The 23,760-nt window shown below is 44.9% G+C and overlaps 1 protein-coding gene across 1 annotated transcript; it reads left to right on the top strand.

Moving 5' to 3' along the window:
- Positions 1–1,619: 1,619 nt before the first annotated feature.
- LOC149450330 (beta-1-syntrophin-like) lies at positions 1,620–20,421 on the top strand. Its single transcript, XM_089691997.1, has 4 exons — positions 1,620–2,010; positions 12,182–12,263; positions 17,105–17,312; positions 20,188–20,421. The coding sequence occupies exons 1-4, from the start codon at positions 1,620–1,622 to the stop codon at positions 20,419–20,421; spliced, it is 915 nt and encodes a 304-aa protein (XP_089548123.1).
- Positions 20,422–23,760: the final 3,339 nt, after the last annotated feature.

The raw sequence follows: 23,760 nt of genomic DNA on the forward strand, positions 1-23,760 counted from the left end.
TGATGATGCTACACTGATAGGCAGTAATGATGGGCACTATTAGGTAGCACTGAAAGGCACCGACTGGCAGCACTGGCTGATTGGCTCTGACGGGCACAGATTGGCAGCACTGTTGGGAACTGATGAGCAGCATTGTTGAGCACTAATAGGCTGCACTGATATGCAGCACCGATAGGCAGAAATGATGGGTTTTATTAGGTAGCACTGACTGACTGGCACTGACTGATTGGCACTGATAGGCGGCACTGACTGATTAGCACTGATAGGTAGCACTGACAAGCACAGGTTGGCAGCACTGCTGGGCACTGATGAGCACTTTTGGGGCTGCACTGATAATCAGTGCCCTGACTATGAGTGCAGATGTCTGCTTTGACAGTTGCCTGTTATGGGCAGTACTTTCCTCACACTGTGACAGCATAAGGAAAGTACTGCTGATAATGTTTTAGTGTTGAAAAAATAAAGACAAACAATGTTTTTGTGTTAAAAAAAAAAGTTTTAGTATTAAAAAATAGAAATAAAAAAGGTTTTACTGTTAAAAGATCAAAATAAAAAATATTTAATGTTATGAAAATAACAACTATTTTAGTGTTATTAGATAAAATTATTTTTGTTAAAAAATAAAAAAGTTTTAGTATTAAAGATATAAAAATATTTTATCGTTAAGAAAAATTTTAGTGCTAAAAAAATAAAGATAAAAATTATTTTGTGCTAAAAAATAAAAAGTTTTGGTGTAAAAAAAGTTTTACTGTTAAAAGATAAAATAAAAAAATATTTATTGTTATTAAAATAACAAATATGTTAATAAATACAATTTTTTTTGTTAAAAAAATAAAATTTGTTTAGTGTTTAAAGAATAAAAAGGTTAAGTTTTCAAAAATAAAAAAAGTTTTACTGCTAAAAATGTTTTAGTTTTACACAAAACAGTTTGTGTTAAAAAAATAAATAAAACAAAAAATGGTTTATGTGCTAAAAAAGAAAAAATATTTTTTGTTAATAAAAAAAGTGTTAAAAAATAAAAAATGTGTAGTGTTAAAATAATTTTTTTAAGTGTTGGGGTTAAAAATAAACAATTTTAGTGTTAAAAACTAAATAAAAACAAAAAATGTTTTTGTGTTAAAAAATAGAAAATGTTTTAATGTTATTTTTTTTAACTTGTAGTGTTAAAAAAAATTACAAAAAGTTTTAGTGTTAAAAAAAAATAAAACATTATTATGTTAAAAATTTTTTTTTAAAAAGTTTAGTGTTAAGTAAAAAAGAAAGTTTTAGTGTTAAAAGAAATACAAATAAAAACGTTTTAGTGTAAAAAAAAAGTTTCGTGTGTCCTGTGTTGTGTATGGATTGGTGCAGGTCAGGACTACAATCCCCTCCCCCCTCCATACGATGACAGGTGTGTGCTGTGGGTGGGGAGTTGTAATTCCAGCGCACGCCTGCAGTACCCATGTTCTCACACTAGAGGTCTCCCCCGCTCAGCCCCGCTCCGCCGGCTCTCCATCCCCAGCTGTCCTCATTAACCCCTGTGTGTTCGGCGGGCGGGGTGCCGGTGGGGTGTCGGTGTCCGTCCATCCTCCCCGGTGTGTCTCCTCCTCCGTGCTGGTCGTCGGTGTGCTCAGTATGGAGGGATGGCGGTAGAAGGCGGGGTGGAGGTGCTGCTTCGGGACGGTTGGTACACAGTTGCGGGGAAGTTGTCGGAGGTCTCCCCGGTGCTGAGCGCGGACCGGTCCGGGGACAACGGGGTGACCAATGGATCGTTCCGGGGCCCCTCCGAGCCCCCCCAGCCCGAGGCCATCGCCAACCAGAAGCGGACGGTGCGGGTGGTGGAGCCGGGCGGGCTGGGGATCCATGAAGGGGGGCCGGGAGAACAAGATGCCCGTCCTCATCTCCAACATCTTCCGCGGGCTGGCCGCCGACCTCACCCACTCCCTCTGTCGGGGGCGCCATCCTCTCCGTCACTGGCACCGACCTCCGGGATGACACACGTGACGAGGGCGGGCAGGGAGGTCACCCTGGAGGGTAAGTACCACCTGTGACATGGGATGGGGGGCATGTATGTGTAGGGGACATGGGGGGGGTAAGTACCACCTGTGGCATGGGATGGGGGGCATGTATGTGTAGGGGATAAGGGGGGGTAACTACCACCTGTGGCATGGGATGGGGGGTGTCATGTATGTGTAGGGGACATGGGGGGGTAAGTACCACCGATTGGATGGGAGGCATGTATGTGTAGGGGACATGGGGGGATAAGTACCACCTGTGGCATGAGATGGGGGGTGTCATGTATGTGTAGGGGACATGGGGGGGTAAGTACCACCGATTGGATGAGGGGCATGTATGTGTAGGGGACATGGGGGGGTAACTACCACCTGTGGCATGGGATGGGGGGTGTCATGTATGTGTAGGGGACATGGGGGGGGGGAAGTACCATCTGTGGAATGGGATGGGGGTGTCATGTATGTGTAGGGGACATGGGGGGTAAGTGCCACCGATTGGATGGGGGGCATGTATGTGTAGGGGACATGGGGGGGTAAGTACCACCTGTGGCATGGGATGGGGGGCATGTATGTGTAGGGGACATGGGGGGGTAAGTACCACCTGTGGCATGGGATGGGGGCATGTATGTGTAGGGGACATGGGGGGGGTAAGTACCACCTGTGGCATGAGATGGGGGGTGTCATGTATGTGTAGGGGACATGGGGGGGTAAGTACCACCGATTGGATGAGGGGCATGTATGTGTAGGGGACATGGGGGGGTAACTACCACCTGTGGCATGGGATGGGGGGTGTCATGTATGTGTAGGGGACATGGGGGGGGGAAGTACCATCTGTGGCATGGGATGGGGGTGTCATGTATGTGTAGGGGACATGGGGGGTAAGTGCCACCGATTGGATGGGGGGCATGTATGTGTAGGGGACATGGGGGGGTAAGTACCACCTGTGGCATGGGATGGGGGGCATGTATGTGTAGGGGACATGGGGGGGTAAGTACCACCTGTGGCATGGGATGGGGGCATGTATGTGTAGGGGACATGGGGGGGGTAAGTACCACCTGTGGCATGGGATGGGGGGTGTCATGTATGTGTAGGGGACATTGGGGGGGGGGTAAGTACCACCGATTGGATGGGTGGCATGTATGTGTAGGGGACATGGGGGGGTAAGTACCACCAATTGGATGGGAGGCATGTATGTGTAGGGGACATGGGGGGATAAGTACCACCTGTGGCATGGGATGGGGGGTGTCATGTATGTATAGGGGACATGGGGGGGTAAGTACCACCGATTGGATGAGGGGCATGTATGTGTAGGGGACATGGGGGGGGTAAGTACCACCGATTGGATGGGGGGCATGTATGTGTAGGGGACATGGGGGGGTAAGTACCACCTGTGGCATGGGATGGGGGGCATGTATGTGTAGGGGACATGGAGGGGATAAGTGCCACCGATTGGATGGGGGGCCTGTATGTGTAGGAGACATGGGGGGTAAGTACCACCTGTGGCATGGGATGGGGGGTGTCATGTATGTGTAGGGGACATGGGGGGTAAGTACCACCGATTTGGATGGGGGGTGTCATGTATGTGTAGGGGACATGGGGGGGTAAGTGCCACCAATTGGATGGGGGCATGTATGTGTAGGGGACATGGGGGGCTAAGTACCACCTGTAGCATGGGATGGGGGGTGTCATGTATGTGTAGGGGACATGGGGGGTAAGTACCACCGATTGGATGGGGGCATGTATGTGTAGGGGACATGGGGTGGTAAGTACCACCTGTGGCATGGGATGGGGGGCATATATGTGTAGGGGACATGGGGGGTAAGTACCACCGATTGGATGGGGGGCATGTATGTGTAGGGGACATGGGGGGGGGTAAGTACCACCTGTGGCATGGGATGGGGGGGGGCATGTATGTGTAGGGGACATGGGGGGGTAAGTACCACCTGTGGCATGGGATGGGGGGTGTAATGTATGTGTAGGGGACATGGGGGGGTAAGTACCACCGATTGGATGGGGGGCATGTATGTGTATGGGACATGGGGGGTAAGTACCACCGATTGGATGGGGGGCATGTATGTGTAGGGGACATGGGGGGGTAAGTGCCACCTGTGGCATTAGATGGGGGAGGTGCCATGTATGTGTAGGGGGCATGGGGGGTAAGTACCACCTGTGGCATGGGATGATGGGGTTCCTTGTATGTGTAGGGGACATGGGGGGTAAGTACCACCTATGGTAAGGGATGGGAGAGGTGCCATGTATGTGTAGGGGACATGGGGGGGGGGGGGTAAGTACCACCTGTGGCATGGGATGGGGGAGGTGCCATGTATGTGTAGGGGGCATGGGGGGGATAAGTACCACCTGTGGCATTGGATGGGAGAGGTGTCATGTATGTGTAGGGGGCATGGGGGGTAAGTACCACCTGTGGCAAGGGATGGGAGAGGTGCCATGTATGTGTAGGGGACTTGGGGGGTAAGTACCACCTGTGGCATGGGATGAGGGGGTTCCTTGTATGTGTAGGGGACATGGGGGGGTAAGTACCACCTGTGGCATGGGATGAGGGGGTTCCATGTATGTGTAGGGGACATGGGGGGGTAAGTACCACCTGTGGCATGGGATGAGGGGGTTCCATGTATGTGTAGGGGACATGGGGGGGTAAGTACCACCTGTGGCATGGGATGAGGGGGTTCCATGTATGTGTAGGGGACATGGGGGGGTAAGTACTACCTGTGGCATGGGATGAGGGGGTTCCTTGTATGTGTAGGGGACATGGGGGGGGTAAGTACCACCTGTGGCATGGGATGAGGGGGTTCCATGTATGTGTAGGGGACATGGGGGGGTAAGTACCACCTGTGGCATGGGATGAGGAGGTTCCATGTATGTGTAGGGGACATGGGGGGGGTAAGTACCACCTGTGGCATGGGATGAGGGGGTTCCATGTATGTGTAGGGGACATGGGGGGGTAAGTGCCACCTGCAGATAATTATACAATTAGTTTCCTGTTCTTTTAATTCATCTTGAAGCTCATTGTAATACAATTTTGATAAATGACATCATTCATTCATTATAATAGTGTTTGAACTTTTGTGTTTGATAATAAGCTGTTCATTGGAAAGTCTCATTTTGTAAAATAAAAAAAGTGTGTTATGTTTCCTTTTTTAGGTCAATTAAGAAAAAGCAAACCATTGACCCGATCTTCCCTGTTTTTATTCCATATTTAGATTCTGTTTTTGAAGTGGTTGTAAACCCTTACATACACCCAGTGATACACAGAGATGAAACAAATCCTCCTACATACGTTGTACTTGTTTATCTGCAGCTCCCTCTTCTCTACAGCTGTTCATAGTGCAGAATTAATAAAGCTTGTTTGAGATTTCAGAAAACAGGGGGCATGGAGCTGAAGTTACTCTTCAGAGCTCAGTGAGAAGAGCTGTGAGAGCTGATTGTAGGGAAGGGAAGGGACCCCCCCCCCCCTTCACACAGAACACAAGAACAGAGCTGAGGCTGTCAATCACAGGCTGTGTGCTGAAGCTCTCTCCCCATCACCATTTTTGTATTGGTGGCAGGAACACCTGTCAGAAGTAACTCAGAAGTGGTCATTTCTGGCAGTAGAACCATTTTATGAATTTCAGCGATTTCTCAAACAAAAAAAGAAACTAAGCAAATTAGCAAAAAGCAGAAGTTATTTAGGGGCACTGAAGGGTTATTTTTGTATTTTTTTTTTTTTTCTTTTGAGAACTTTATATATTTTTGCTGAAAGTTTTGATCAATGACTTATTTTTATCCTGTAACCGTATGTGCTAAACTCAACCCCCCCCCCCCCCCCCCCGTTGTGGCTCCGTTATTTTTTTCTCCTGTAGTTCATCTGCGGCCATTCCGGGTTCTACAACCTCCTCCGCTTGTCTATGTCAGTCACTTGGGTTGAATGTTCCCTTTTCCTGACTTGTCCAGGCTGTGATTGATATCCTTTCTTATAATGCAAATATTTGATGAATTTGGGTGTTTTCTCAGAACATGTTTCAAAGTAGTAAAAAGGAAATGAAATAAAATAGGAAAAAGCAGAAGTTTTTTGGGGGCACTGAAGGTTATTTTTGGACCGTGAGAGCAATTTTATGTAGGGGGGTTTCAAGACTCCAAGTCCCATTGATAAGTGGCGTATCCCAGTATTTCTTGACGTTGTTTCAGTCGCGGCTCCCTTTAAAACTATGCAGAATGTCGGCATCTCAGTGTAAAAATGTACTGTAAGTGTTATTTATCAATGTGACATCCATGCCTGGGATGATGCAGACAACCACCTTGATGATATGAACTTCACAGTTCCCCCATCACATCAGAGCCCCCCATCACATCAGAGACCCCCATCACATCAGAGCCCCCCATCACATCAGGGTTCCCAAATCAAGTCAGAAGTTATCCCATCACATCAGAGTCACCTTTTCACATCAGAGACCCCCATCATGTCAGAAGTCCCCCTATCACATCAGAGTCACCGCTTTTCATCAGAGACCCCCATCACATAAGAGTGCCCCCATCATGTCATATGTCCCCCCCTATCACACCCCTGCCCTCATCTCATCAGAGTCACCCCTTCACATCAGAGAACCCCATTATATCAGAATTCCCCAATCATGTCAAATGCCCCCTCATCACATCAAAGTCACTCCTTCACATCTGAGACCCCCCCCATCTCATCAGAGACCCTCTCCATCTCATCATAGTCACTTCTTCACATCAAGGGACCCCCCCATCTCATAAGAGTCATCCCTTCACATCAGAGACCCCCAATATATCAGAATTCTCCAATCATGTCAAATGCCCCCTCATCACATCAAAGTCACCCCTTCACATCTGAGACCCCCCCCATCTCATCAGAGACCCTCTCCATCTCATCATAGTCACTTCTTCACATCTGAGACCCCCTCCCCATCTCATCATAGTCACCCCTTCACATCAGAGACCCCCAATATATCAGAATTCCCCAATCATGTCAAATGCCCCCTCATCACATCAAAGTCACCCCTTCCTTAATGCTAGAGGTCCCTGTCATGTCAGGGCCCCCCATACATCAGAGGCCCCCTATTCACAAGAGCCCCCATAAAAGCATTGTCACTCTTGTGCATAAAAGACCCCCTATACATGAATCCCCCATCACGCAGCCCTCCCAATCAGAGAACCCCTCCCAGTCACACAGTCCCCTCTTCACTTCAGAGCCCTACCTTTTTGCTCCAGTAGCACAGCCGAGAGCAGAAAGTGGAGGAGACTGACTTCCATCTTCTCCTGAAAGCTGGGGGTGGCCCTGCATGGTGCCTGCCATAGGTCAGAGTCATGGTTTGCTGGCAGGCTGGCTGCCACCACCATAATAATGAATGGTGCCGTGCATCCTGGCCCTAGAGTGCCATTGGTTGTTATTGGGCTGGTGGCCAGTTCATCTGCACCATGACAGCTTATGACACTGATCCAGGACAAAGTGGGTCCAATGTTTGTGACATCCTGGGGAGCCCAGATGGCACCCTGGGTGCCAAACACTGGTACAGTATATCATAAATAGGCAACATGGGTTTAAAAGCCTGTAAAGATGTATTCACTCATGAAACAATCAAACCCCAAACAAGAAAAATGGTATACCAGATCTTTAGTTTACAAATGAAGAAGCAATATATATTTTTAAATAGTACTGAGTCCTCCTTTGAGATTGCTAACTGATATCACTGTCCAAATAGACAATTTGTCAGACTGTCACCATCTCCCTCCTCATCTTTTCTGACTGTTTTTCACTACTGGTAGCATGAGGCGATACCAGGAACCTACAGAGGTTGCACAGGCAGTCCAGTTCCTCCAGGATGGCACATGAATACGTTCCATTGCCAGAAGGTTTGCTTTGTCTCCCAGCACAGTCTGAAGAGCATAGAGGCACCATAGAGCTCGATTGGCATTTGCCATTGAACACCAGAATTGGCAGGTCTGCCACTGGCGCCCTGTGCTTTTCACAGATGAGAGCAGGTTCACCCTGTGATAGATGTGAAAGGGCCTGGAGAAGCCGTGGAGAACATTATGCTGCCTGTAACATCGTTCAACATGACCATCTTGGTGGTGTGTCAGTGATGGTCTGGGGAAGCATATCCATGGAGGGACGCACAGACCTCTACAGGTTAGACAATGACACCCTGACTGCCATTTGGTATCGGCATGCAATCCTTGGACCCATTGTCAGACCCTACGCTGGTGCAGTGGGTCCTGGGTTCCTCCTGGTGCACGACAATGCCCGGCATCATGTGGTGAGGGTATGCAGGCAGTTCCTGGAGGATGAAGGAATTGATGGCATTGAATGGCCCCCATGCTCACCTGACCTAAATCCAATATAAAACTTCTGGGTTATCATGTTTCGGTCCATCTGACGCCGCCAGGTTGCACCTCAGACTGTCCAGGAGCTCAGTGATGCCCGGGTCCAGATCTGGGAGGAAATACACCTGGACACCATCATCGGCTCATTAGAAGCCTCCCCTGACGTTGTCAGACATACATACGAGCACGTGGGGGCCATACAAACTACTGAGGACCGTTTCGAGTTGCTGCAATGAAATTTTAGCAAAATGGACTAGTCTGCTGCATCATTTTGTCACTTTGATTTTCAGGGTATCTTTGAATTCAGTCCTCTGTAGGTCGATCATTTTCATTTCCATCAAACGATGGGGCATCCTTACGTTCCTAACACATTACCTAGTCCATGTCAATATAGATATCCAGCAGGAGATTTTTCTCCATTGAGAACTGATGTGTTTTCAAAGTGTAACTTTCATTTTTTTGAGCAGTGTATATGCGTCAGACCCGCCTCATGGCACTTCTGCTATTTGCTCTTGTACGCCTGGGCCTCTTTGAAGTGAACCTGTGTTTGTCCATGCAGGACACAGCAACATGTTCACTTTGGCTTCATACATATGGCTGTACAAGAGCCGTACATCGTGATGTCACCACCTCACCCCTCCAGTTGTCCAATCATAGAACACATTGCATTCATTCAGAAAATGCAAAGCATTCTCTGAATGGTGCCCATGCTAAGTGACTTACCTCCTGTGTTCACAATGCATAAGGCTGGATACCCTGAATGGGACCCAGAAGAAAGTGGGGTACTGGTGTGTACCTCAGTGATTTCCAGCTTCTAGGAGGATTGTCCAGGTAATGTATGCATAGATACACTGATCCAAGCTGGAACTTTGTATAAAATAGCAATACCTGGAATCCTATTTAAAAGAGAAGTATTGGAAACTTTTTTTTTACATCATACTTCCAGTACGTAGGTGTACCTAGAAAGTGCAGAACAAACTGCAGTCCTGTGATCCATAGGTGAAGTGCAGCCAAAAGAGCTTTGGCTGTAGTTCTCCTTTAACCACCTGAAGACCAAGCCTATTCTGACACTTCTCTCCAACATCTAAAAATCTGTAATGTTTGCCAGAAAAATAATTAGAACCACCAGATATTTTCTATATTTTGAAACCGAAGCCCTAGAGAATAAAATGGTGGTTGTTGCAATTGTTTATGTCACACAGTATTTACACAGAGGTTTTTGGAAACATTTTTTTTTAGTAATGCCCATGTTGAGGGTTAGGTCCCAAAAAAATTTTAATTCGGAAACCGTAATGAGTTTCCCTGCGAATGGTCTGGCAAGGTTTGAATTTGGGTTGGCGGCGATAAATTTTTGTGCATATAATATGCTTTGTTCCACAATCAATGCATACAGATCTTCTGTGAAAAACAGCTCCAAAAAATAAAGGGGAGTAGTTAAATTTGCAATTTCCACCTGAATTCCAGGTTGGGTAGTGAATGGGGGAAGTGCGGGTGCTGCAGAATTTGTGGGCTGCCAATCTGGATTTGCAAGCACGTCTGGAAGGATACTAGGGGCTCTACGGGCCTGTGTGCAAATCCCGGGCTAATCCCGTTAACGCTGCATTTTTTGGGGATGCTTTACTAATGTGAATGCTGGTTAAGTGCTGATCTGATCAAAGATGTTGATCCGTTCAGACACTATACTAACAATGGAGGTTTGTGTATGAGCGTGTTCCTGGCAATCAAGGGGTTAAATGTGATGACTGGTGTACTGATGGGCAATCTGATGCTATCTGGGAGGGGCGTGAAAACCACGGGAGTACAAATCATATGTGTGTATATATATGTGATTTTGCGTACCCATGCCGCCCTGTAGCAGTATTTATGCTATAGGGCGGTCAGGAAGCAGCTACATAAGCGGTTTGTGTTATGGTGCTGCATCACTTTAACTGACAATTGCACGGTCATGCAACGCTGCACCAAAATGAAATTTACATCCTTTTTCCCCCCATGAATTGGGCTTTCTTTCGGTAGTATTGATCGCCTGTGCATTTTTTGTGTTTTGCGTTAAAAAAAAAAACAACAATTTTGAGAAAAAAAACAATATTTTGGACTCTTTGCTATAAAACATGTCTAGTAAAAAAATTAAAATCAAATTTCATCATACATTTATGCCAAAATGTATTCTGCGACATGTCTTTGCTAAAACAAAATTCCAATACGTGTAAATTAATTGGTTTACGTGAAAGTTATAGCGTTTACAAATGGCGGTACAGAACTGAATTTTTTTTTTGTATACTAATAATAGTGGCAATCAGTAACTTATGGCGGCAATCAGTGACCTATGGCGGGACTGCGGCGGACATTCTGACACTGGGGGGAAATGACTTGGGGTCACTGACATCCCCAGTGACACCAATACAGTGATCAGTGCAAAAAAAAAAGCACTGACACTGTAGTAATGGCACTGGGGAGGAAGGGGTTAACATTTTTAGGCAATCAAAGCGTTAACTGTGTGAAGGGAGTGTTTTAGTAGTGGGCGGGGGGGGGGGTGTTCTTCACAGGAACACACTGTCCTGGAAAGCTAAGCTCTGCTCTCCGGAACAGTGTGCTGAAAACTGACAGGGAGCAGAGCTGCATTGAAAACACTGCAGCTGTGCTTCGTGTCAGTGTTTGCCGGTAATTGCCGGGATCCGGTGGCTAATCACCGGCCGGGACCCAGTAATTGACACCCGCGGCCGCGATCGGTGCCGCGGGCAGGGCGGTCGCACACGCCCCTTACCATGTAAATAGGATGATGTTTATAAACGTCATCGTGCCTTCAGGGGCCACTTTGCCGCAGTAAATGTACTGTGGGCGGTCCCCTGGTGGTTAAGCCGGCATGTTGCCGATCCCAAATAAATGGACAACCTTGACTTGCCCTCATGTGGAAGCGCCTCTGTGAAGGATTTGGAAAACATTTCAGGCTGTTTTCTGCCTGGCCAAGTACATGACATGCCGAGAACGAGACGGTCCGTTTGTGTCTCCCCGTCACCAACAACTGTTCTCAGATGCAGCGAACATACTAATCAGAGAACGCCGGAGGTCTTATGTCTGAAGCCCCGAAATAGCGATCCATTCGTGCTCTCTAGCAATCAATTGGGAGAAATTCTCTGCGGTTCTCTGTTCTCTAGGCTGGTGATGGGAGCTGCTCGGCGGCAGCTATCTGGGATCACAGCTATTACCTGGGACACAGTAAAAACTCCCATAGACTGTAATGACATCTGGCAGATGAGGTCTGGGAATGCATACAACTCGGGGATTACCTGGACCATTTCTTTTTAATATGAAGACGCAGGAAAGTCATATCGCTGAAATTCAGAGATCGCAGGCGGGAGGGGTCAGAGGGACGTGGAGGTGGAATTAGTGAGAAATCGTCTATTATTGGATTTGGAGAAATACGCTATTTATTGCAGACTGGATCCTTTTCACTTTCATGATAATTAAAGGAAAGTTGTACGGAGTTTCTCTAAAATTGCAAGTCACCTGATTGTTCTACTGATCTGTTGTCTTCAGTACTCTAAAATTAGAATCCCTGATCTGCATAAAAGTTCAAAGTGGAACTAAACTGTATCTGAGCACCATAAACTGAGAGCGCGATTTCATCCATTTTTAATATTCACCGCAAGCCCCCCCCATCCATCTATGTCTCCGTGCTTTATTTTGTTGAGAAATCACTTTTGAGAAACACCTTTTTAGATTTCCAGCTGTGGCCATCTTGAGTAAGTGCAGAAGATTCATGTAGCTTCTACTTCCTGGAATCCATCTGCCATTAGCTCAGGCATGCAAACAGGAGGATGTGCTTGGGTGAGAAAGTCCCCACTCCTCTTCTCCAGATGAAAGGAAAAAAATGCCCATGAAGACTCCTGGGATCTATGACATCACAATGGCCCAGAAACCGGAAGCAACTCAAGAAATGTAAACAAAAAAGTTTAAAACAAGTAAATAGAATATATCTTCCTATCTATCTAGCAGTAAAAGGATTAAAAATAGGAAATGTTGATTAAGAGAGAGAGGTTAGCTTCACTTTAATTTTGGGCTAAAGTTTTATTTGTAAAAATGCAGTCTGCATCTCTTGTATCATGTCCGCAGTCTCTGATCATCTCTTGTATCATGTCCGCAGTCTCTGATCATCGCTTGCATCATGTCCGCAGTCTCTGACCATCTCTTGTATCATGTCCGCAGTCTCTGACCATCTCTTGTATCATGTCCGCAGTCTTTGACCATCTCTTGTATCCTGTCCGCAGTCTCTGATCATCTCTTGTATCATGTCCGCAGTCTCTGACCATCTCTTGCATCATGTCTGCAGTCTCTGACCATCTCTTGTATCATGTCCGCAGTCTCTGACCATCTCTTGTATCATGTCCGCAGTCTCTGATCATCTCTTGTATCATGTCCGCAGTCTCTGATCATCTCTTGTATCATGTCCGCAGTCTCTGATCATCTCTTGTATCATGTCCGCAGTCTCTGATCATCTCTTGTATCATGTCCGCAGTCTCTGATCATGTCTTGTTTCATGTCCGCAGTCTCTGACCATCTCTTGTATCCTGTCCGCAGTCTCTGACCATCTCTTGTATCCTGTCCACAGTCTCTGACCATCTCTTGCATCATGTCTGCAGTCTCTGACCATCTCTTGTATCCTGTCCGCAGTCTCTGACCATCTCTTGTATCCTGTCCACAGTCTCTGACCATCTCTTGCATCATGTCTGCAGTCTCTGATCATCTCTTGTATCATGTCCACAGTCTCTGATCATGTCTGCAGTCTCTGATCATGTCTTGCTTCATGTCCACAGTCTCTGACCATCTTTTGTATCATGTCCGCACTCTCTGACCATCTCACAGCCACCCCCTGACAACAAAACAAGAGGTCTTTACAAAATCTTTATTGTCATTTTACCAGCTTGACCTCCGTGGTCCTGTCACATATTAATAAATGGCTGCCTTGCCTATTCCTGAGACAGGACCTTGGAGCTTACAGCTACAATCCATAACCCACTTTTACTTAAAGAAGAACTCTGGGCAAAACCTTCATTACATGTCCTTGCTGATTTCCTACCTTCACTGAATATGTCTTCCATCTTCTGGTTCATTCAGTAGTTGCTGTGAAATAATCTTTTCATTTTCAATTCAAACCGTTAATGTTCCTTGGTTTCCTGTTTGTAAGAGCGGTGGCTGCTATGCCACTGGTCTTGGCACATCCCTTCTGTAGTTCTTTCTCCAGGACGCAGTGATGTAATTCAGCCCCACTTGCAGTGGTGGGAAGACCGAGACTATCAGACACATTCAACATGTACAGACCCGCCCACATTCACTACAATTCCCTGTGGTTGATGGGAACTGTAGTTTCCTTTTACTGCAGAGAGAGGAGAGGATATGATGTCATCCCGGCTGTTACTCCTCCTCCTTGGTACAGAAGATACTGTTAGCTTTTGAATTACAGAGATGAGGTCATGAAAATTCAATCAGACTTTTCTCCTAAATGGTAAATCTTCTCAGCATTTTATTATCTGTTTAGTGTTTTGTGTAGGGTGGTGTACTAATGGGTGATTTTTATGCCTATCCCGGAGTTCTTCTTTAAGTGCGGCCCTTTTAAAATGTCAAGGACTGCACTTGAGGCTCTTCATAATAAACATGTTGACCACCACCGGAATAAATGGGTCCACATGGAGTAACTACTTCAAGTGTTTGTTCACCTTCTCATTCTGTTCATTCTTTCTGGAAAGGTGAAGCAACCCTTTAAGGAGCCTGTAGCAGCAATCAGTCTGGTAGGATTGCACATTGCTCCATCCATGTGTGCTATGATCCATTGCTTTGGAATACCGATAGCTATTGGTGGAGCTCACCACCAAGCAAACCATCGTAAACGAGATGGTGAATGCATCTGGCCGTACACCAGGATGTTCGTTGGAAAATGTTCTTTTTGGGTGTTGATTTGAATTTCCAAAGGGTAGTGGGTTCAAATCGATGTTTGTTTTCAAATGTAGTGATGAGAAAATTCGAAGGATCAGGATGGAAGATTGCTTTAAATAAATGACCTTCTAACAGAGAATGCAGATTTTGTTCAGGAAATTACATTTCATTCCAAAACTGAGTGTTAAAAGGAAGAGAAATTTTGAAGTCGGATGTTCACACGGTCAACACATGTACAAAGGATTTGCAGATGAACGTTTGACAATCTACTAGTGTATAGCCAGCTTTACTGCTCTCCAGCCAACCAGGTTGGATGGGTTGACTGCCTTCTTCCTCATCTCAAACAATGGTTCTTCCCACCACGCTGGCTATGATGTGGCTGCAGGATGCCTGGACCACCATTTCCAAATATATATATAAAACAATGCCTTCAGTTATGACTGCGATGTCTTCTACAGGAGGAGGGATGCCCGCCCCCCTCCCCCGCCACCAATTCCTTTCCTGGGCTCTCTCATTCCATTGGGGATCCTGGGACCGCTCCAACTGGCAGCACCGACTTCAATACACACAGAGAAAGGAGCTGATGTAGTTCCTCCCTCTCTGTGGGATCACAAAGTGGAAGCAACGAGGATTTTGTCACTTTTGGTTCTGGTTCTGTGTTTACTGGGCAGTTGCCGACCAGCTACTGTGCTGACCCATATGTGTCTGATCAGCTGCATTGGAGGCCAGAGGAGAGATCTGGGGTCTGATAGAGCCAGATGTCTCCATAAAGAGGACCTGTCATAGCCCATGCTGTCACAAGGGATGTTGTACATCCCTTGTGATAGCAATAAAGTTAATTTATAAAAAAAAAAGGGAGAGTTAAAAAAAAGTTTAAAATAAATAAATAATTAAAAACACATTTTAAAGTGTCCTCTCCCCCCCCCCGTGCTCATGTGCAAATACATACACATACGTAAATCCAGCAGCCATATGTAAATGGTGATCACACCATACATGTGAGGTATCGCCACGAACGTCAGAACAAGAACAATAATTCCAGCACCAGACCTCCTGCATCACTCTAAACTAGTAACCTGTAGAGGCTTTTAAAGTGTCACCTGTGGAGATTTGTAGGTCCCGTAGTTTGTAGATGTTCCACGAGTGTACTGCACAGTCTATTCCAAATCAAAACAAAACGAAAAATGTTTCAAATTTGTTATTACTTTACAAAAAGTGAAGAAAAAGGAATATTTGGCTGTTCAAAAAAAAAAACATGACTTGTTGAAGTATTTGGATGTGTTCAATCTGATCCATGATCCCTTGTATGCGATAAATAGGCCCAACACCGTAGTATGAGACATATCCCCATATCATGATGCTTGCACCACCATGCTTCACTGTCTTCACAGTGTACTGTGGCTTGAATTCAGTGTTTGGGGGTCGTCTGACAAACTGTCTGCAGCAGATCCAAAAAGAACAATCTTGCTTCCATCAGTCTACAAAATGTTGCTCCATTTCTCTTTTGCCAGTCAATATGTTCTTTGGTAAATTGTAAGCTCTTCAGCACCAGTCGTTTTTCCAACAATGGGACTTGCGGGGGCTTCTTGCCGATAAATAATATATAGTTGCAAGTGCACTAAAAGCTGCTAAGCACTCAGGTAACCAATAAAACCTCAAACAGACAAATTATATTATAGTGCAGCGGTAAAATATATAGACAAAAATGACCAATAAAATGCAATCACTGTATAAAATAGTTCATATGATAGCTGGTGTCATAAAACGTGAATCCTGTATTCAACTGGAAGTTGGTGCTTGTGCAGTCAAAAATGATAAGAATGCGCACTCACCAGAGCGCATGATAAAATGCGCATTTATATGTAAATATCCTGATGTCACCGAAGGTTATCAAGGTCTGGTCAGGAATGGAGTAGAATCCCTCACTGAGTGTTCCTGGATCTTGTAGCCTCTGGTGTGTGATGGAAAGGTAACCGGGGTCCCTGTAAGGGATGGACAGGTCAGCTCACCAGGTATATGGAAATCCTACTGCGAGTCCTGCAAATATGTAAAGTAATCCATTAATAAAATAGATCGGGAACGTATTCAAAACAGAAGCCAGGTCTTGGATGCCAGAGCGGGTTACCAGAAGATCCAGAGTTAGGAAATACAGTGGTGTCCTCTGTTCACCCCCAGCCGTCTGATTGGATGGTGAAACAACAGCAGCAGACTGATTAGGTCATCTCTTTGCTCTCTTCTCCTATCAGTATGTTCTATGTTGGTACATGTGCATGCAGCACACCTGATTGGCTCTCGGTTCTGCCCCTTCTTCTTCCAGTGCTGCTGCATAGTAAGAGGCTGATACCAAATCAATTTCAGGCACTTCCACTAGTGGCATTAAAAAACACACATTTCCAGATGTATTAACCCCTTCCTGTTGGATGTATGTATATATGTGGCAGCACAGAGATTGGCCGTATTCTGTGCCTCCACGTATACACATACCTGTTTTGTGTTGGCAGCATGCCCCCAGCACTCTGACAGCACCGTCACTGACAATTGGAAGCTGGTAGGATGGGCTTCCAATTATCTAATCATCCAATCACAGTGATCACATGGTGCGGAAGCTGAGCAAGCAGGTAATGATGCTCCGGTGTTACTATCTCTTAAAAGGCTGGGAAGAAGGGGTTAATGAATACAGAGTTGCATTCATTTGTGTCTGTTATATCTGTCTGGAGATTAGTCCAAAGATGTACAGTTTTTATTCAACTGTGTGTGGCAAAATATCCTAAAAATCCAGAGCTATGAACGGGGGATTATAAGAAGATCCTGGGATTTGCCGCTGTAAACGCATGTGTTCTGTATTGCAGACATCTAGAACTGCATTCACCTGATGCCAAGCATACTGCGGTGCTGCGAGCAAAAGATCCTGCGGTGGCCCAGACCTGGTTCAACGCAATTCATGGGGCGGTGACGGAACTTCTTCCCAAGGTGATGGCCGAAGTCCAAACTCAGCTGAGAAAAAGCGGAATCTCTGGAAGTCATGAAATTCGGCACATGGGCTGGCTAGCAGAAAAGGTCAGTTTGTTGTGTCTTTGGCTTTATATTGTTTATCTCACGAGCTAAATGACCACAAAAATGTCTCATCTGAAGTCCCTTTAACCCTTTTCCGCCTACTCCGGTGTCCTTGTACAAAGTTCTGAGTGCCTGGGGGGCGGGAAGATTTTCGATCATGTGACTACTGTGTTTGGCTGTCATAGTGGTCACATGATCAGGAGTCGTTCCACCGGCTATGGATTATTAGTGAGGGCCGAGAGCTGTCTGTGACAGCCCAGTGTCTGTGCTGGGAGCTTGCAGTGAGCTTGTTCTCAGCACAGAAACATTGGCTGCCCAACAACGCACATGTGTGGGTGTTAAAGCCTGCCCTTGCGGCTGCAAATATGTGTTATTTGGGTGACAACAGGTTAAAGTGGAACTTAACCCCCCCAGGTTTAATTTTACTGTAAACCCCCTCCTCCCTTGTGTGCTGGGGGGAACTTAAATAACATACCCAGCCATCAACTGCAGCATTGCCCTGCAGTAATCTGCTGACAGCGGAACCCACAGGGCCTTGTGCCGCCATCATTGGAGCCAGCTTTCTCTTCCAGGTCCTAGCAAGCAGCTCCCGATGACACTCCACTGCGCATAGACAATATTCGTAGTCCTCCTGCGCTTAGGTGAACCTGTGGCTAAAGCTGCTAGTACCTAACCATATACCAGAAATGGTCAATCCAAAGTGTAAAGTGAGGTGCTGCGCTAATAACTAAACTATATGTAAATCCCAATGTGAATAAGTGGTGAACAGTAAATAAATGAGTGAACAATACTATAATACCCAGTGACTATATTAACAGCATAAGTGACATCAACCCCAAACTAAACATCTACACCGCCTCTCCTAAATGGGTTAAATCAACATAAAAAAATATATTTTTTCTGTTCACTTATCCCCAGTAGGGGGGTCACAATTGTGTACATTTAGTGATTGTTAGTGATTTACAGGCAGTGAGCCTGACTTCTCTCTTTTTTCACAAGTACCACAATTTGTGGTTTCACGGATTCACTTTGTTTGTCCCTTAGTGGGATCACTGCTATTGTTCTTATTCACCAGTTATCCTTGAGCATGTAGGTATACATGCGTTTATAATCTGATTCCTCTTCCCTTTTTGTACGTTTACCACAAGGAGCGGTTTCACTGATTCACTTTGTTTCTTATCCCTTAGTGGGATCACTGCCATTTCTTTCACATCAGTTGGTTTTGGGAATGTAAAGCATACATGCGTTTATGTCACCACATGATATGTATTTCCTGGTGTTGTGTAATAGGCGCATATTCAGTACCACGGCATTCATTATATGTATGTGTATTTAATTATTGTATTTATAGATTTTTTTATGTTGATTTCACCCATTTAGGAGAGGCGGTGTAGAGGTTTAGTTTGGGGTTTATGTCACTTATGCTGTTAATATAGTCACTGGGTATTATAGTATTGTTCACTCATCTATTTACTGTTCACCACTTATTCACATTGGGATTTACATATAGTTTAGTTATTAGCGCAGCACCTCACTTTACACTCCACTGCACATGCACAGCGTATTGTACATAGCCCCAAAGCCACCTGGGACACAGGATGTTGGTATCCTAGGGGGTTTCAGGTGGGGTGGGGAGGATGTCATTCTTACCTAAGCGGGGAAGGCAGAAGCATGGGGTGTGTTCTCCTAAAGAAAAAAAATTTAAAAAGAAAGAAGTACAGGACTTGGATAAAAATATGGAAACACTACATGATTTGCAGGTGTGAAAGTGACGACACGGTTTGCGTTGAAAGCAGAAGTGACGTAACATTCTTTTACTTCCGCTGTGTGATGAGACACCTAGCTAACAGGTGGAAAGCCTCACGTCCGTCATTTACTGCGTGCGCAGCTAGTAATATGGAGTCATGTCACAGCTTACTGAGCTTCAAAGAGGGCAAATTGTTGGTGCCACTTAGCTGGTGCCTCTGTGACTGAAGTTGCCAATTTATTTGCCGTGTCACGAGGTACAATATCAAAGGTTATGGCGGCATATACAGTTTCTGGGAAAACGATGTCTGGGCAGCCATATCTTGGTATTCTGCAGGTCCCATTGTCACCTTGAAAGATAGAGTCACTGCCAGTGACTATGTACAAATTTTGGCCGACTATGTGCACCCCATGGTGCAGACATTGTTTCCCGAAGACCGCGCCATTTACCAAGCTGACAATGCTCTGAATTCACACAGCTGGCGTTGTCAAATCACGGTTTGGCGAGGATGCAGACAAAGTCTCACACCTTCCCTGGGCGCCACAGTCGCCGGACCTCCATATCATAGAGCCATTATGGTCAACGAGATTTGGGCTCATTCTCCGCCTCTGGCATCTCTGCGAGAACTGGAATGATTTGTGCATGAAGAGTGGTATCAGATTCCATTATCCACCACCCAAGACTTATATTTGTCAATTCCCAGGAGAATTCAGACCGTCTTGGATGCTAAAGGCAGTCCAACACTATAGGAGCTAATGATTTTGTTCTTTTACCTAGTGTTTCCATAATTTTGTCCAACCCCTGTAACTGGGACTGAAGGTTCGTGTTAAAATTTTAGTAGTTTGACGTCATCGTGTTCTTGCTCTATCTGTTTAATGTACTGATTGTCTGCTTGTTATTTGGGTCCACTTTAAACTATGATCAGTTACTTAGGCGGAGACCTTTCTCTGCCACCTACTGGAATTTGTCATTTCTGTGCAATGTATGCGATTAAAGAGGGGACTCCGTATGCAGCTTTCATTGAATGTTGCCACTTAACAGCAAGCACTGAACACATCAAATATGCCACAGTCTCCTGGGAAGTGTAATTAGTCGGTTTGTTTGAATTTGGGGTTTTACTGTTACACTTAGGAATCGGGGGAGGCTGAGGATAGGGCCACTGTAGCTGACAAGCCCCCTTTGCCAGTCACACTTCGTGAACAGGGGATTGTGGCAGCTATGCTGTGTCTGAGATCAATGTTAGTGACGCCCACTAATTGGGCGTTCGTCGGGGAGGAGCAGAGAAGCTGGAAATTAAGGAACCAAAAAGAGATTTACTTCACATTTCAATACTGTTTCATTGGAGAAGTGAATACAGGCATTTAGACATTCAAGGATGGATCTGTATTTATGTTTTTAATTCCTTCAGGAGTTAATTTTTTAAGGCCCAACACTGGAAACCCTTTTTAGTCGGTTATTGTGTACCGAGAATACTATCTCTACAGTCACTGACCTTACATTTTCCAAAATACAATATTTTCCCCTAAAGCGGGCCTTTAACGTCTTAAGGGGCCATGCACGGTGCTTACAAGAAGGTGTCCGTTCCGATATTGGGAGCACGTGTAAAGGTAAAGGTACTCTGGGCTCTGATTTGGGTCACGCCGTGTACATCGTTCTCTGGGGAGGTACAGTAGTAAGTGTAGATGGTGAGACGACTTGTTCAGCTGAGCCAATGCAGATTTAATGAGCATCACACTTGTTAGCGTTGGCGGTTGGATTGGCTGGATGTCCGTAAAGACAGATGGATCCAGTGAATGCTTCCTGTTAATATGGAGGATGGACAGTCTAGGTGTTGATAGACATCATTTATGTATTTACTTTGTACAGTTATTGTCATTTGCTTTTTATGAACACGTAATTTCCAAAGGTTTTGCCCATTTATGACAGTCCCTGAGCGATTTCTCTGCTCCTTTTTTGTTATGTTTCCACAGAAGTTGAAGCGTATCTAAACCCGAGAACAAAATCTTTTCCAGTTTACCAATCTTTAGATTTGGTGGCTGCCATTGTTTTATGTTTATTAGGATTATCTAGTTTTTATGTTAATCTGTTAATCATGTTCACTTCCTGTCCTAGGGTGACAACACTCAATGTACTATATCTATTGTAATGTTTGGGGGTTGTTTAGCTCAGGGTAGCGCTCACCAGCAAGTAGAATCCACACCAGAAATTGTTGTTTTAGAGTTTCTTGGCCCACTTTTATTAAAGAAAAAAAAAAGTCCATACAATGTATGTTTGCCACATCAACAGAAAACAACCAATCCAGCCTCCTGGCTTGCACTTGTAAAAAAATAGTTCTTCAGCCTCCTGGCTTATGTACAGCAGTTCTGCTCAGGCCTTCCACTATAGACCCTCGTCAGTCCCCCATAGACCACTTCCTCACCAACACTGTCCACACAGCTGGCAGCCCCTTGCTGCCCTGATCCTCAGGCTCTGGACTCTGTCCTTTCCAATGCACATATGCACTCCTCTGGATTCTCCCTTGCACATACCTGGATTCCTCGGGAGGATAGATCCCAGAACCCTGGTCCTGTCTCTACAAAAAGCCCAGAACCCACCTGCATAATCAGTGTTCTGGCTATTCCTAAAATCTAGTCCCAGGATTGCAGAATTCTTCCCACCAAGATCACTTTGAAATTTCCAGGCTCCAGGTCCCAAAATGGACCTTTATGAAACAATGAAGAAACTGAAAAGCCAGTTTCCTCTGCATTACACAAACTCCCTGGAGCCCCTTAACCTGCCTTGTTGAGGATCCTGGGTAGCATAATATCCTTTTACCAACATGACAGATCACCGCACTGTCACACTATGGAGAGCAGCATTGTCACCCCAGGACAAGAAGTGTGTCAGGGCTACAGAACAAACACGTGTCGGCTTGTGAGCTGCTATGTGAGTAATAAATCTTACCAAGTGCTGATTGTGAATCGCCTGCACCTAACACATGCTCATACTAGTGTGTAAAAAAACAAAAACCCACAATGTGCCGCGCTTCACTTCAACAATAATATGTGTATCCAATCACTAATATTTCTAATGCATATCCAAATATATAAATGAATATAAATATATGTAATTGTGCATCCAGTTACTATTAGTTATATATCAAAATAAATGAAAAAGTGAATGAACCAATGATGATTGTCAACAACAGTGTCCATATGATTGTTATATGCAGTCAAAAGAAAAATCCAAATATGAGTTCCTTCAAACGTGCAAACTTTGTTTTATCGTATAATATCCCGTGCTTCTTAAAAAGTATTTGGTGCAAATAACTTGCATAAACGTGCTCCCCCCCCGGTTGTGCTCTCACCTCCAATATATGAACAAACCGTTAAGTAAGGTCATATAGCGCTTGTGTCCCTTTAAATGGACCAAAGTGTGGATGGGACGGTATCCTGCTGTTTGGGGTCCTTCTCCACTCAGACGATAAACTCCCCTTCCACGGTGGTTATTATAGAGGAATACATCAAATCATAGTGTATTACCCTTTAAAAATCATTTTTATTAATAAAAGTAATGCACTCACATTTACTCTATGTTAAAACTGCTTTGTGCACAAAATGTGTCCTCCAGAACTTTTTCCCAGGTGAAAATCCTAAAATTGCCAGCTGGTGTCAGTATGGTACCATCGAGCGTTGTGAGGAGCTTTGACGTCATGACGCTGGATGGAGCACGTTTATGCAAGTTATTCGCACCAAATACTTTTTAAGAAGCACGGGATATTATACGATAAAGCAAAGTTTGCACGTTTGAAGGAACTCATATTTGGATTTTTCTTTTGACTGCTTATAACAATCATATGGACACGGTTGTTGACAATCATCATTGGTTCATTCACTTTTTCATTTATTTTGATATATAACTAATAGTAACTGGATGCACAATTACATATATTTATATTCATTTATATATTTGGATATGCATTAGAAATATTAGTGATTGGATACACATATTATTTTTGAAGTGAAGCGCAGCACATTGTGGGGTTTAGGACTACAGAACACCTCCCCCTTTCTCCATATATACAAGGCTAGGTTCACACCCTCTCTATGCTCTTTCTCTAAAAAGTTATTCCCTATATCGTATGGATGTATGTATATTAGAAGCCATAGGAATGACCGTTTCTGGCATTCCCGCCCCTTTCTCATGCTCAATGCACATTTGAAATTGTGAAAGGGCAGGGATTCCCAAAACTCAAGAAGCGGCTGATTAGGCGGTCGCCTAATGCCTCACCCTCACAGGGGCTTTGCGGCAGCATAATTTTCCTACGGCTAGGTTCACACATGTCTGGTGTGAATTTCCTTGTCATTTTCACTGCCAATTTCCAATGCAGCTATTCAGCGGTTCAGCTGCGGTTTTCAAATATGGTTCAGATGCAGATTTATGGCGCTGCTGACCACTGGCGTCTTTAACAATACCTGGTCCACTTCAGGTCCAGACACTTGCACCCCCTTCCAGTCTAGGGCAATTTTCACCTTTCAGCACTATCACACTTTGAGTGACAATTACTCAGTCATGCAACACTATACCCATATTACATTTTTATCTTTTTATTGTGACAGATAGAACTTTCTTTTGGTGGTATTTGATCACCTCGGGTTTTTTTTATTTTTTGCTATATAAACGAAAAAATACTGACAATTTTGAAAAAAAAAAACATTTTTTGCT

Source organism: Staurois parvus, unplaced genomic scaffold, assembly GCF_062004578.1.
Source record: "Staurois parvus isolate SC_StPar_1 unplaced genomic scaffold, SC_StPar_1.0 ptg000575l, whole genome shotgun sequence".
NCBI classification, from domain to species: domain Eukaryota; kingdom Metazoa; phylum Chordata; class Amphibia; order Anura; family Ranidae; genus Staurois; species Staurois parvus.

Excerpts from the sequence above, each read along its gene's own strand:
- LOC149450330 (XM_089691997.1), top strand. The coding sequence starts at position 1,620 with ATGGCGGTAGAAGGCGGGGTGGAGGTGCTGCTTCGGGACGGTTGGTAC. Across the intron at positions 2,011-12,181 it reads CAGGGAGGTCACCCTGGAGG|ATGAAAGGAAAAAAATGCCC; the intron begins GTAAGTACCACC and ends CCTCTTCTCCAG. Across the intron at positions 12,264-17,104 it reads CCGGAAGCAACTCAAGAAAT|ACATCTAGAACTGCATTCAC; the intron begins GTAAACAAAAAA and ends TCTGTATTGCAG.